General features: G+C 41.5%; 1 protein-coding gene across 1 annotated transcript in view; it reads left to right on the top strand.

Moving 5' to 3' along the window:
• PRKG1 (protein kinase cGMP-dependent 1) overlaps positions 1-15,345 on the top strand; it is a 304,417-nt gene that overhangs the window by 228,814 nt on the left and 60,258 nt on the right. Inside the window, exon 8 of the mRNA XM_015866197.3 lies at positions 13,808-13,873. Within this exon, the coding sequence (XP_015721683.1) occupies positions 13,808-13,873 (66 nt within the window). The remainder of the gene's footprint in view (positions 1-13,807; positions 13,874-15,345) is intronic.

Below are 15,345 nucleotides of genomic sequence, written 5' to 3'. Positions count from 1 at the left end.
GGTAGCATTCTGACTTGCCCCACTTTTAATTGATCTTGAGAGGGATAATTAGAATGTAAGATGCCTTAAAACCACTATTGTTGCCCGCTTGCTGTTTGGAATAGCAATGTAATGTGTGTGGTAGAACACCAGTGCCCTTAAAGGACAGCTTCTCTTTCAAAGAAGACATCAGTCATCTCATACTTCTGAGTTGTTTTACATAGGGACCAGCTTAATTACTTGTTAGTCCTTGATCCATTGTGAATTACAGGCATAATTGGTTTATAATTTGTTTAAGACATTAATAGATGTGGAAAATTAGTTGGTATTGGCTACTTTACTTTGCAATGGGAGTAATCCAGAAGGATCTGGAGGGATCTGGGAGAAGCTGGAAGAGATTGTGTTTTCCTGTGTTTTCTATTCAGGATCAAATGAGCAGAGAAAAGGTGCAGTGGAGTCAAGTAAAACCAATGAAAATTGAGCAGAGTATAAAAAAAGCCCAAGGTCTTTGTTCTTGTGATGAGAATTAAATAATGAAGCAGGAGGAAACAAAAATGCTTCCAGTAAAGAAAAGGCTGGGGTGATGCTGGTAGTAACAGATGCAAAAAACAGCAGTTGTACAAATCTCCTTTGTAAGGCACTTGAAAATTAGCATTTCTAGGAGGACAAGTAGAAGTTTGTAAATGAGCAAGGTTTTGTTCCTTAGGCACTCAAGGCAGCAAGCTATACATATTAATAGATACGAATCTAACAAGTCCTTGTTAGCTTCTTCTTGTAGAAATTAAACTGGAATCAGTTGTTCTAACTTAGGTCCTTGTCAGATAAGCCGGTACAACAAAGATCTTTGCTTTGGAATTGGTCGATAGGGTGGGAGTTGTAATCATCCTGTGCAGGGTCCAGTGCTGAAGGTATATGTAGGAAAGTTGCAAACAAGTGCATATAGTACAGACTCATGCGGCCTTGGGCAAAAAGTCTCCTAAACAGTTGCTAAAAATCCTGGAGTCAGTGAGTAGGAAAAGAGAAAGTTAAGGGGAGGACGAACCAACCATCACCAAAGACCTGATTTCTCCCTGACAAATCGTCTGGAGAAACTGAATTCGCACAGCTTTATCCAAAAAGCTGGGCTGGAGCTGGGATTGAGGCTGTGCTGTGTACCTTCATGTGCTCTTCAGACAGGGTTGTGAGTCTGCTTGCTGTGCTGTGCTTGGGCTTTCAGAAGAAGGCTGAATGAGCTCCGCGATCAGTGTTGGCACGGCCTGCGGTGTGCTCGGCAAGTTGAGCTGTGTTGAGATGATTGGTGCAATTATAGTGTTTTAAGCCAGATAATGTTCCATGCACGGCTCAGGATAAAGGAGATATTTATCTCTTTTTCCTCTTTGCTCTTAAAAGACTGTACAATGAGAACGATTTCAGCTGAGTATCCGTAGTGTATTTCCTAAATGCATTCTCACAGCTGTTCTGCCTTTATTGGATTTCCCTTACCAACTAGATGGATTCCCCAAGGGACAGCAGGAAGCAGAGGCATTGTGCAAGTTACTCTGCTAAAAAGGCAGAGCAGAGCCTGCCTAAGATAATAGCCTACAAGTACTCCACTTTCAAGTGTCCTGAGCTCCCCGATGTTGCCAATAATCCCTTTGTTTCCCCTGAAGCAACAAGAAAAGCTGATTAAAATTAATAAAGAGATGGCTTTTTCAAGGTATCTCATACTGGCTGCATGCTCCTGTGCTCTGGTAATTGATGTTTTGCACTTCCAAGTGTTAACACCTGGGCGAACAGCTGATGTGAGGATAGCTGGTGGCACTTCTAACAGGTTTGTGGGCACACTTTCCATATTCATCTGCTGCATTCCCTGGTGCTACCTGCCTTTAGAGAAATGATGCTTTGGCTTCTGCAGTGTGGCTGACTCACATCTAATTCGCCAGCCCAGATGTAGTGATTAGAATGGCCAAAGGAAGCTTTGTTGGTCTGGTTTTGGTTAGCTGTTATTTGTTACTCTTGGTAAGTGCTATTTTCAGAACACAACGTGATGTACTTCCTTGCATCTTTATCAGGATTCTGCAGGAATTTGGCTTCCTTGTGCATTTGGTGAATTTAAGATGCATCATAAAATGATACCGAGGGGTTCAGGTCAGGTTTTCTTTTGGAAAGGTAGTTCTGGTGCAGGGACAGAAACTAACAAAACCTTAGTGACTAGTTCATTTGGATTTGAGTTTTCAGAAAACAGGAAATAATGGTGATTTAGTCAGGAAAGCTGATGAGAGAGATGTTAGAAACTATTTCCTTACTGTTAGTTAGCTTTGATGTTTCTCTGTGGCACCTGGAATTTCTCATAGATTGATTTTCTTTCTGTGCTGTCTGTGTGTTTCTGCTCTGTGATTCCATGAAGGAAGGAGCTCAGAAATTGCGTTTTCATGTACTCTGATATCTAGAGAACATGCAGTAGTGTTAGTACTGCCAAACAAAATCCACATTGTATATTAGTGATTATTAACCTAACAGGAAGAACATGTATAACAAGATGTCGTTCTAGGTTTCCAAATCACTTCTGCAGGTCCTCAGTGAGTCTTGATCTGCTGTATTGGAAAGCAGTCTGTATAATTTGGCTATAGATTTCAGTTCTATAACTGAGCTTCCTGGACTTGCTGCTGCTGTCAGGTGAAGTGAAAATTGCAGGCAGATTGAAAAGCCCACCAGATATCTGTCATTTAGCGCAGGGTTTATGCTTTGCTGCTATGGAAGACAAAATAGCCTTCAATATAGTAGAATACAAAGTATTCCTTGTCGGAGTAATTTTACAAAGTTTTATGAGTTAGGAGAAATGATACCCATAAATTACAAGTGTGGCCTACTTAAAATTCTGCTCCTCTCAGCAGCGGTTTGCTGGCATTTGAGCTAAATAATGATTATAGGGAAGAAAGTCTGGGTAATCTTTCTGATACTGAATACATTAAAAAAAAACTCTTCTTTTTCTTGCTCTGGAGCTACTATTACCAAAACAGTGGGATTTTAGCAAGTTAATATGACAACAAACCATACGCAAACCTTCAGCAGTTTGTGTCAGGTAACTGAAGTTTTGTTTTTAATAGGTTTGCTGTCCAAATTCAGATCTTATCTGAACTTTGTCCCTTTTTGGCTCTGGAAAGATAAGATTTTCTTCATATATGCTGAAGTGGGTTAGCATTAAATGAATTAAGAAATGGTTACAATTCAACTTACTTTGATGTTCTCAGGCATTTTACTTAAGCTTAGGCTCGTATTTCTTCTTCATCCTACCTTTTTTTTTAAGCCGTTGCATCTGCAATCAAATTTACATGAGAGATTGCCCATTTTAACACTGGAGATGTTGTAATGCTGCTCCAGAGAGGTACTTCACCCAGCAGAGGAATATCTCAATGCAACAAGGTTGCTTGCATCCATGTACAAGGACCACTTGGTCCTTCAGGTACTGGGATGAGTTGTTTAATTTCAAATCCTACCATCCTTCCAAGTTTGGGTTTGAATTACAAATACTGCACATACTGGGGCACATTTGCCCTACCAAAGTAGGGAAGTCCTCGCTTGAATTAGAGCCACGTAACACCCTAGCACTGGTGCATGGGACTGCAGCATATGGAAGATTTTTCTCTAGGTGATGGTGGTCCAATAAATTGTCTACAAACCAAATGGCTGAGGAGCTGTAGTTCTGTAATGCAATACCTTTGCATCCTGGATGTGTGAAGGAGAGGGAGCCTAAATTTGCACCTGCTTATCCTTACAGATACAAGTAGTTCAACTATTTCCCATGTTAATTGACCTAGAATTCAAACATGATATTAGGATTAATCACAGTTTGATCTAAATTATGAAGAAAAAAAAAGGAAATGAAAGTTTATTGAAGAACTGTAATGGTTTTAAACTCTGTAAGAAACAAGGTAATTGCCCAGGGTTTTATTGTGTTCCCTGGCGCTGGCTGCTGGATCTTCCACCTTGATATTCAGGTGTTCATCAGTGCATGTCGTACCAAACTAGCCCTTGAAGCAGTAAAATCTATCATACCAGGTTGGTTTGTGTTCATCCAGGACAAGTTCAGCTTCGCAGTTTGCCCAGCACCATGCTGAAAGAGCTGCTATAACAACATGCTGTCAAGGCACAGGGCCATCCCTCAGTAACATACCTAAGCTATCACATTTCTTCCATGCAGATTGTCAGGCTTTCTTTGACAGCTTTGGTGGAAAATGTCAGAAACAAGGCACAGCAGGGCACAGCTGTGTCAGGGTATGGAGGGAAGGAGCTCCGGCTGCCGCCACTTTCCTTGTGCATTAAGGCAACAACAAGATTCATCACCGAGGCAGCGTCTAGGACCGAAGGCCAGGGATGAGAATCCATCACTTTCCTCCCGGGAATATGATAGGTGACAACCCTAATTGCTCTCTTAACACTTTTATCATACTCCCAGCAACATAATTTCCTGTAGGTCAAACAAGTGGCACCCCCACTGGGGCCAGAAACTAATTCGTTTCTCTTCATGTCAGCTCAGTTCCGTGGTAGGATGCTCACAGTGACAGAGGAGAGCTGTTCACAGCCACTATTTATAACTCTTCTAGAAGTGTTGGTTGTAAAACTTAATTTACTGCAATGTTAAAAAGCAGTCATTTTTTGTCAGCATATTACACTCATTGCTTGCAGTTGTGATATTCTCCGATAATAAATACGAGGAATATTCCTTTTATAAGAATGTGTTGATCAGAGTTCATTTTTACAGCTGGCCTATGGAGCAGGCTCATGGAGAGTCAAAAGCATCTCAGATGCTTGCTTTGTGACTTCTTATTGGGATTTCCTGTGGAAATATTACTGAAAATGAGGCCACGCAATACTGTGGTAGGGATATGTCATGTGTGCTTATGGGCAATAATCTTTGGTTGAAGATCAGTTGTTTTCAAGATGAGGCTTTATTTTCACCAGTATTACAGGGCTCTCTGCTACTGGGAATTTTGTCTAATTCCCAATTAATTTTCTCTTTGAAGACTGTAACCCAAAATATTAATTAATTAAGAATATACTGTAGACATGAGATGGTTGTCACAGCTGGCCAGGATGTGACGGTAGGCCAAGAGGAGAGTGATGGGACGTTACTACAACTAAAAACAATGATAACTTTACAAACAAAGAGAGCTTAAGTTTGGAGGGCCTCATTACTGCCAGCATCAAATTCAGGTCGTTCCAGTTTCTGAAGCCACACGTGTGATTGTCATAGGAGCTCTCATAACTGCGAAAAACACAGGAACTACATTTAATGCCCCAGCAGAAGATACTTTCAGCTACAAGCTGAGAAATGGCAATATTATACATTATTTTAATGGTACTTTCCTTCAAAAGTTGTTGTAGTGACTTGAAGAAAAATGAATGTCTGCTCAGAACCATTTTTTAGGATGAGATAATGTAGATTGTCTGTCTTGAATGCAGGGTATTATGCAGCAACACAAGCAGATGCAGAAATTAAACAGCGTGAGATGGAGATTAGCAGAAGAATTGTAAAGTGAGTATTGAGCGGGTAGTATGAAATGTTCTTGCTGTGCTGGAATAGAATCTGATGGAGATCATTAAGCAGAGGTCTTAAAACTTATTCTGCTTAATTAACATCATTTGTACCATTGTACAAAACCCTGGTGAGATCTAATCCAGAGTATTCCAAACCATGAAGGACTCTTCAGTTCATGGAGTGTGAGCTCACACTGGTCTAGGTTTGGAGAAGAGCTTGAGACTAAGAGAACTTTAGGCAAAATAGCAGGAGACCTACATCCCAGAGGAGGGACACTAAGATGATCAGAGGGCTGGAGCACTTCTTCTGTGTGGAAAGGTTGAGGGAACTGGGCTTGTTTAAGTACAGGGAGACCTCATTGTGGCCTTCCAGGTACTTGAGGGGAACATTTAAACAGGAGGGGGAATGGCTGTTTGCAAGAATGCATGGTGATAGGACAAGGAGGAATGGTGTTAAACTGAGACAGGGAAGGTTTAGGTTAGATACTGGAAGGAAGTTTTTCCACCCAGAGGGTGGTGATGCACTGGAACAGGTTGCCCAAGGAGGCTGTGGATGCCCCATCCCTGCAGGCATTCAAGGCCAGGCTGGATGTGGCTCTGGGCAGCCTGGTCTGGTGATTGGTAACCCTGCACAAAGCATGGGGTTGGAACCAGATGATTATTGTGGTCCTTTTCAACCTAGGCCATTCAATGATTCAATGATATACCTGCTTTTCTTGACAGTAAAGAACTGTCACAGTATAGGTAACACGCAAGAACACACATGTGAATACACATGGGGAAAAAACAACAGCAAAGCTGAAGTCAGAGTATCTCCTGAATACAAAGGCAGCCACACCTGAACTAATATCAGATGTAAAAAAGGCAAACCCATGCTTTTTTATGTATGTTAGCGGGTGCTTAGATGTCGTGTTCTCTGCTTTTATAAGATATGAGCATGAATTTACTTTGACAAGTTGAGGTGATCGTTACCAGCTACAAAGCACCATGTGTATTTCTAGTGCCATTCAGCTTTCAGATGCGGCTAATCATTTCCTACTGAAATAGATGTAGGAAAATAAATACATCCACCTCCACAATAGTTAGCATTAACTACATAAATGTGAAGTGTCATGCAAATGAAGGTGGGTGCTGCGCAGCTGCTTTGCCAGTAGAAGAGCAATGAAATACTCTGTATCACCTAACAGGGAGACAGCACAGTGATTATACCATCACCTTATGTGACTGTGTGACTGTTAAGAGCCAAAGAGACTGGCCCTCCCTTCCTTCCTGACCACGTGCTCCCACCTTATCCCCAAGCTCAGCACCAGGGAGTGCTGGCTTTGGGGCAAATGGCACTGCTCTGGTAGAAGACTGAACCTGCAGAACATTTGATTTATGTCAGAACAGTTTAAGGTGGTCACAGAGCAGCACTCTTGAGCAAACTGTAAAATCTGCTCTACCACTCTGCGCACAGAAGGGAGAAAATAAGGTGAGGAAATGAACAGCTTCATTTCATATCTTTACCGATGATAAACTTCACCCATAATTTTCCCTTCTCTGGCTTCACTGTTGTAAAATAACACAGAGTGATAAATTCAGCGCTCAGAGTGAAATATGGTCCTACCAGCACATTAGTGCTGCAGACCAGGACATAGCAGGAGGATGTTCAGTTTGGCTTTATGGGCTTAAACCTGGCCAATGAAGGAGCTGAGTGTGGAGCATGGCATAGGCTGATGGAGCTTTTGCAACGTTTCTGCACCTGCCAAAATTTGGATGGAGCCTCTCCATGCAAAGCAGTGAGCAGGGCTCACAGGAAAGCCCAGGCTGCATGAAAGCTGTCTTGCAGTCTTTGAAGAGCTAATTACATCATTGGGAAGCTTGGAGAAGTTTTTGGAGGATGCTGATTTCTCGCAGGAGCCCTGATAGCTAGTCTGGAAGCTGTCTGTGAAACATTGCTTAATGAGATGTGAAAAGGCCTCTGAAGGGAAAGCAGCAGTGAGTGCCTGCCAGCTCCTTTCCTGCTCTCTGTATCCAGTGCACTTGCATCAGCAGGTGCCACTGTAGGCCTCTGTGCTGTTAACTGTTAGTATGCAGGGTATTAGCTGGGTTGTTCCATTTCAAGGTGGAGGCTTTGGGCACTTCCTGCCCACAGTGCTTTTGTTCTCATTATTGGTGCGACACTCCATGCAGTGTCTATGCATAAATTTGACAGCGGTGAAAACTGTTGGGTATCATGAGATTTGGCCTGAAGAAGTAAAGAAACGGTGGGTGGACCTGCAGTAGCACAGACCTGAAGGTAAAATGTGCATGGTCAACAGGTTGGAGGTAGTAAGGTCCAATGGTAGAGGCAGATCAGTGGCCACAGGAAGACTATGATGCCACTGCCTTGCCTTAGGAGGAGTTGCAGTAGGAGCTTGCCAGCCTGGTAAGTACATTAGGCCAAATTGATGCAGTGTCATTAATTCCTGACGAGAAGCCAGATGCCAGCATTGTTACTGCTGAGGCTGATCGCTGGCTATATAATCTAATGCACCTCTTCTAGGCTCCTCATACATTGGTTTACCCACTTAGAGAATGTGCTTACAAACATTATCCTATGTCCTGGCTGCTCCTGAGATTTAATTGTGATTGTGGGAAGCTCTTATATGTTTTAAAATGGCATTACGTAAGCACAGAGTTGATCTAGTTAATGTGTGATAGATACAACTCATTACTTTAACTCTCAGATCACATGTTGATTTGATTTTAATGAGGCTGTTTCCAGCGGTTAATGACAAAATAGTAACTTACTGTGATGGGAAAGTGAACGTTGGCTAAATTAGTCATGGTGGAAGTCATAGATTATTTCCTGAGTAGTTAGCAATAGATTAAATATGGTGAGAATATAGTGAAAGTGGTAACTCATTGCTAATGCCATGACCCATGTTGCTCATAACTCTTGTATTGTTTCAGTGAAGATTACCTTGCAGAGAGGAGTTAGCAGTAGAACCTGATTATGCCACTCAGCAAGGGGAAGATCCCATGCTGACTGCCAAAGTAGCAGGTACTGCTAGATTTATGCCAGCTCCTTGGTAATCAAGTGGCAGCAAGAACTTTTTCCTCTGCTTTCAGATCACGAGGCACACGTACCCTTCTCTTCTTAGAATAGTTTTCAACTGACAAAATCCCCTCTTGGTTTGCTCAATTGCCAGCAGCTTTAAATAGTATATATAAGTGTGAAGGTGGCGGGCAGAGGCCTAGTTTGATCCAGCCTTTAAAAATGCTGCTGAAAGTCCACGTGCTATTAATACTTCTTGCCCTCTGTATTTTCCTATTTGTTTTCTAAATGGCAGAAGTGGATTCCTTGGGCTGGAGAAGCTCAACAAGAGAAGATCCCCATCAGCTTTCAGAGCCCTGGCATCACACAGCTTGCTTACAGGCTGGGGTTAGGGACTGTGGGGGTATTGCTGAGCTTCCCAGGTAGTAGCTGGAATTAATTGCAACTATTGAACCACACTGTGCAAATTGCATTGCAGAGGATGCAGGATGTAATTGCAGTTTATGGTGGGTGATGAAAATAAGATGTCTACAAGCATTCCATCGCAAGGCAATCAGGCTGGAAAGGGAGGTGTTTTATGTGAACATTGCCTGTCACAATGTCTCTGCTTTAATTAGTACTATTTTTAGATATATTTATCTGTATTACTGCTCTTTATATGGGCAAAGGTGTTGATAATATGACACAATTACACAATTCAGCAGCTTTACTATGTCAGATCACTATGCCAGTGACAACCCGTTTTTCTTTGACACAGTGACTAAAGGACCTTCACCAAACACTAAGGGGAGGTGGCTCAGCACATGGCCATTGGTGGCCTTGCCAAAGCCACTGCCAGCTGGAAAAGGGCTGTGATAGAAAGCTCACATCCTGTGGGACTTCTGGAAATGAGACTTCAGATCATTTAAATTAGCTAGAAAATGGTCTTAAAGAGGGTTTTTGAAGAAAAGATTGGAAGAAAAAATTAGACCTTCCTAGTCTAATTTTGCTGCGGGGAAGCTGTTTGCAGATCCCCAATTTGCTGATATTCAAATTCCTTAGTGCATTTTCCCACTTCCCAGCGCTGCACACTTGACCTTGTTACAACATTTTTAATAAGCTTGATTTTAGGTTTTTAGGACAAGACATGATTGAAGTGAAAGGAAAAAAGTGTTATGAGAAAAACTGATTAACAACTTGAATTTCAGAGAAAGCAACTAATAAACCAGCATCTCTATCTCCCCTTACTGTTTTGTTGGGTATATTCTGATTGCATCTTCACCTTCACATTGAAGGATAAGATTCACATCTTCACTGAGTGTTCTAAGAATCACCCAAATTTGGTGATCTGAGAAGCAAGTCTTAGCTCTGTGCTTTAAGAGGAGGGTTTTGCCTACCCACCAACATTAACATGTCTCTTGCCATTAATTTTGCCAGGCAAAATGCTACTCAGGGGAAAGCAGAGGAGGCTCAGCTCCAAATACGACATTTCATGGGGCTGCATGCTCACACATCCTAAAAAGTCCTCAAGAGAGGACTCAGCTCACACCTTTGGTCCATCTTCTGGAAATATTAACAGTTATTCCATTGGTTGGAGGAACAAGTTTCAAGTTAATATGATAACATTTGCTGAATGGAATCATCTAGATGGTAGTTTCCATTCATAGGAAGGATTGTGTTGATGTTATTGAGGGGCAGCATGTGGCATGAGGTGAGAGCAGGAACAGGGCTCGGATGTAGGAAGCCAAAAGGATGTAGGAAGCCAAAAGATGGCAACCATCTCCAAGATCTTGAAATCTAAGTTACATTTTTACAGGTGGAATTACAACAGAGGCTGCCGTAGGACCTTCTCTCAGGTCCAGGCTGCCTGTGTTCTCCTGATTTCCAACACAGCTTTATAGTATTGCTTAGGTTGGAAAAGACCTTAAAGATCATCAAGTCCAACCTAACCATAACCGCCCTAACTCTAACAACCCTCCACTAAATCATGTCCCTGAGCTCCACATCCAAATGGTTTTTAAACACATCCAGGGATATAATACAGTGTATCAGTAGGTTTGTATCAGAAGCCTTTCCTGGGAACTGTCAGCAAAATCATAGCTTTTAAATTAACCTGCTGAAAGCTTATCAGGGAGGAAATGGTTGAAATTTCCTGAGATCTTTGAAGCAACAAATTGTAACTAGGAAATATATGAGTATGTCTTCTGCTAAATAATGTGCTGTTACAGTTTTATAAGGCTGGAGGGAGGAATAACAAGATACCGAATTGTTATGTAACTTGATATTGCCGCCGAGAACAGCCACAAGACCTGCTGTGTTGCAAGAAGTGCTTCATTACCCTGATTCTCCCATGGGGTTAACATGTGGCAATTGAGGCAGCGTGGTGACGGGTACCCTACAGCGCCCGCTCCAAATTCCACTGCTTGCGTTTCCCTCCAAGCAGCAGTGACCTTTTGCCAAGTAAAGAGGTTTGAGGCTGGAGGGGCTGTGAAATACCAGAGCTCGCCTGGAGGACAAAACAGAGGAGAACTAGCTGGAAGCCAGCAGGCATTTTCTGGGAGGAGATGGTGAAGGCAGTCGTTAGCCATGGGTTATTCGGACAGTGAGAGCGACTGCTCTGATGAAGAGCGCTATTTCTCTGGGAGCAGTGATGAGTACTCGTGTGATGAAGCTGAGAAAGTATCCGAGTCAGTACTTGCAAGCAGTGCTTTCCAATGCTTGCTTGTTGCATATAATGCCGTGTAATTCACATAACTATTTATTGCACTTAATGCCCTGTGCCGTAGCTTTTGCAACGTGACCTTTAAAATGTGTACTGACCATTTGTTTTGCTGCAAGATGGTTGAGGTTAATGTGTAGGTGAGTTGCATGTCTCTGGATGTATTTGCAATCTTTAAAGGTACAGCAAAAGCAGGCAGCGTTTAAAACTCAGTCTTGTATTTTGCAGCTGACATGTAAAAGATTAATATGTAGAGCTGAAAATGTGTTAGACTTTTTCTTCTGGTTTATCCTCCCGTTTCTAGGAACATGGTTAGATTTTTAACCTTGCATGCTGGGGAAACCCCCGTACTAGCAAGAGCTTGCCAAGTTTATAAAACCACTTAAAATCGATTTAGAGTGGGGGAACGAGGCTGCTCAGCAATGCAGGAAATCCTGGGACCTGGTGCTTCTGTGACCCATCTCCATCTCATGATAATGATCTTCCCCAAAGCAGGTGATAGGAAGCCACTGGCACTGTGGTGGTGGAATGCAGCCACACTACCAGAAGTGATAGACCACCAAAACTCAAAGTTGGCTGGCAGTCCTTTTGCTGAGCTGAACGTGCTGCCAATGGCACCTCTGCCTTTCTCCCTGCTCCTGCAGCAGGAGCAAAATGCCTTTTTCTGCAGGAGGTGTGACCTTGTTGGAGGTTCTGTAGCCAGTGCTGCACAGAGGGTGCACCTCAGAGCATCCCTTTTGGATTAATGCTTTCTCCCCACATTTGCAATTTCGTTATTCCCCTTGAAAAGTGCCGTGGAATGGGGGGTTTTAGGGTTGTTGGGTGTGCAAACTGTGCATGGAATGGCTTTGGTGGCAGCTAAACCTTAAGCCTGCAATGCTTCAGGGTATTCAGAGATGCTTGTTTCTTGACTTAACATCTTGTGTATGAAGCACCATATAATTCATAAAAAACCCCTGTTTTTCCCCCTAACTTATCGGTTATTTCTGCTTGTGCAGAACATAAGGAAGTCTTAGAACTGCATGACTTTCTGCATTATAAAAGCCTTTACATCTCTGCAGTTCATGTGTTTGTGCTAAGTAAAATGTCCTTTGGAAAAGAGCCTTCATTCCACACTAATTTCATGCTGATTAAACACACGTATCAGGTACAATGCCGTGGAATCCATAACAGTTATTTGTGTATTTTAATCTTTAATGTTGAAGTTTATTTATAATGTTTGAACTGAACCCATAAACAGCTGTGTTTTACTTGTCTGCAATCTGAAAATATGTAATGCTAAGCACTTTGTGACAGAAAGGCATCCAAGAGAGCAGAACATCATGAAGTTTTAGTGGGAATTAATGTACAACCAAAAGCATTACATCCTCTTTTAATAATATATTAATATATGGGCAGAAGTTGGCTACAGCAACTTAGAATACTAAATGTTATAATTTCTTATCCTCCCTGTACTTACTGAAGTCTTAAAATTTAATAGAAATATTTTATAATGCTGTTGATCTAATTTCTTTAATTTGGCTTAAGTGATAATTTTGCTTATTGGCATGGATAAATTAGCACTAACACATTTACTTTCATTGAAAATAATCTCAAAGAATGCTTTGGATTGAGCATTAATGTTTATTTCAATTTTATTTCTGCTTGCTCTGCTTTAAAGGTAGCTTAAAGATAGTAAAATTGAAGATAGCTTGAAAGCAATTAAAGGAAATGTAATTAACAATTAAAGGGAGAGCGCCTGTTCCTCTATGGGTGTAAATGCACCACTCTCCTTTTCACCACATTGCTGCTTTAATACTTCCAGTCTTTGAAGAGAATTGCTCTTTCCAATGGCATTTTTAAATCTCATTTTCTACTTCAGTGGAAATAAGCAGTGGTTTTCCAGTCTAAATGAATTAGATGTGTTTAAAAGAGGTGGATCTATTTTGCCTGTAATCTCCTTATATTTAGGAGGTGAAAAGATTTTGAGTGGATTTGAGTAAAGCAGTGACTCTGACTCCTGCGTTCTAGTTTGCCAGCACAGAAGATGCAGTGGCGTTCAAAACATGATGGAATGCTAAATAGGTCTGATTAAAATTAACTTCTTGTTTTGTAGCTTGGGCTGGCCAAAGCCAAACAGTGTGGCAGGAGACGGAAAAGCACTAAATATCTAATAACAAAGATACGTTGCGCCACCAGTGTCCTCCTAAACTGTGTACTTGACCTTTCAGCTGTGAAATGTTGCCCTCTGAACCATGGCCCAGGGAGACAAAACAAAGGGTTTGGGCAGGAGGACACAGGGAGAAGTTCACCAGTACATCTGTGCAAATAGCTAATATTTCTACAGCTATTTCCATATACAGAAAGATAGAAGACCTTGCCTAACGAAAGGGCATGGGCCAATACATGGCTAGATGCCCTATTTACAAGGGGAGCCTACTTCTGGTTTTCTGCTCATTCATGCTTTTTTGCTTGACTCCTATACAGGTGAAGACCATCTTTCGAAATCAGTATAAGGAAAAAGCTGTGAAAACTTCACTTTTATTCTTGAAATGCTTAGAATGAAGTAAATTCAGAAATATAAAGTTTGCTTAAGAAACATATTTTTCTTTCAGGGAGGATGTCAGAACTGCCAACGTCATCGCGGCCGAAGCAGTAACTTGTCTGGTCATAGACAGAGAGTAAGTACATACATTTCCTGTCTTGTGGAGGGGTGCATCTCCAGTTCACACTTTTTGTGGGTTTTAACTACAGTCTTTGATCATTTTCTGTAACATTCCCCTAGATCAATCAGTCAAAATTCAGAGATGACAAATACAGAAAATTAAGAAGTACAGAATGACAACATGGAAATAAATAGGGAGAGAGTGGAAACAGATCTAGGCGTTATGGTGGTACTCTTATTGAGCTAGCATCAGCAAAATAGCATTGCCTTGAAAATCCATTGTGACTCTTGTGGTGGTTTTCCAGCGATGAGGGCAGTGAGGCACTGGAAAACTTCTTCACACAGAGACATCTTCCACCTTCACAGTGGAAAGTGTTGGTTGTGATTGTTTTTACTGCATAGGAAAGACTAATTTTGCAATGGACAGTGCCACAAAAAGAAACAACACACCAGCTCAGAGTTCAACAATGATATAAAAACAACAGCAACAAATCTGTTGTTAGCCATTAATAGATTTTTGGTTTTGTTATAAGTAAATACATGGTTTGTCTGTGCTCCACACACTTTCTGTAGTTCTTGTTTTCTCCAAAATGAAAAGTTAGACCAAGAAGTTGTTTGGAGACAGGTAAAAAAGATGGTAGAGGGGGAGAATGGCTTTTGTTGGAAGAGTAAGGAAGTGGGTTGAAACTCTGCTCTGGGAAAGGGATGAAATGAAACCAAATGAAATGAGTGTAGCTCTGTGAAACCACAAGAGACGTGGATATGATGAATGGAATAGATTTCACGCTGCTTCCCCAAGCGTGAGAACCCAAAGGCAGATGCAGGAAGGAAGTGAAAGCCAAAAGGAGATGGCTTTTCACATGGGGTGGCTCATGGAGCTCCTCCCTGGAGGAAAATAAGAAGCTTACAAGTGTTCAAAAGGAAAAGAAATCCATTGGATTTACTAAATATGCACGAACTACACTACTGGCTTTGGGGAGTCTCCAAGAGGTGTAAGAATACTGAGACAAAGATCAGCTGGATCTGTTCTTGAAGTCTTGAAGACTTAAGGAACTGATTGTAAAACAAAGTCAAAGGGCAGCCACTGAGTTATAAGTGACTTCTGAGGCATTCTTGTAGTGTGATGAAATTAATAGGAGAGGCATCTTGAGTTCTCTGGTAGGCATGAACTAAATGCACCCAATCCTGTTTGATACAGGAGTTTTATATTCAATTCTCTTTGATGTTTATCCCAAACCTTTGTTGTCATGTTCTGAAGTAACAGAACTGAAAGAGAGTACTTCAAAAAATCTTAGATCTCCTGATCTGCTGGTTCATTTATCATCAATTAAAAAGAAACAACCAAGCCACTAAATTATGGTTTAGCTGTTGAAAGCAGATGGTGAACTTCACAACGGTCAGCTGAGTGCCATTCTTCCACATATACAAGCAAGTTATCCTGACAGGTAAAATACATATTATCCCTTGTTATTCTGTGGGCTCTGAGAA

The sequence above is a fragment of the Coturnix japonica genome, chromosome 8, assembly GCF_054131305.1.
Source record: "Coturnix japonica strain WE chromosome 8, WE-NBRP24, whole genome shotgun sequence".
Classification (NCBI taxonomy): domain Eukaryota; kingdom Metazoa; phylum Chordata; class Aves; order Galliformes; family Phasianidae; genus Coturnix; species Coturnix japonica.
Note: the sequence above shows the minus strand (reverse complement) of the source record. Positions and strands in the feature narration are given on the sequence as shown.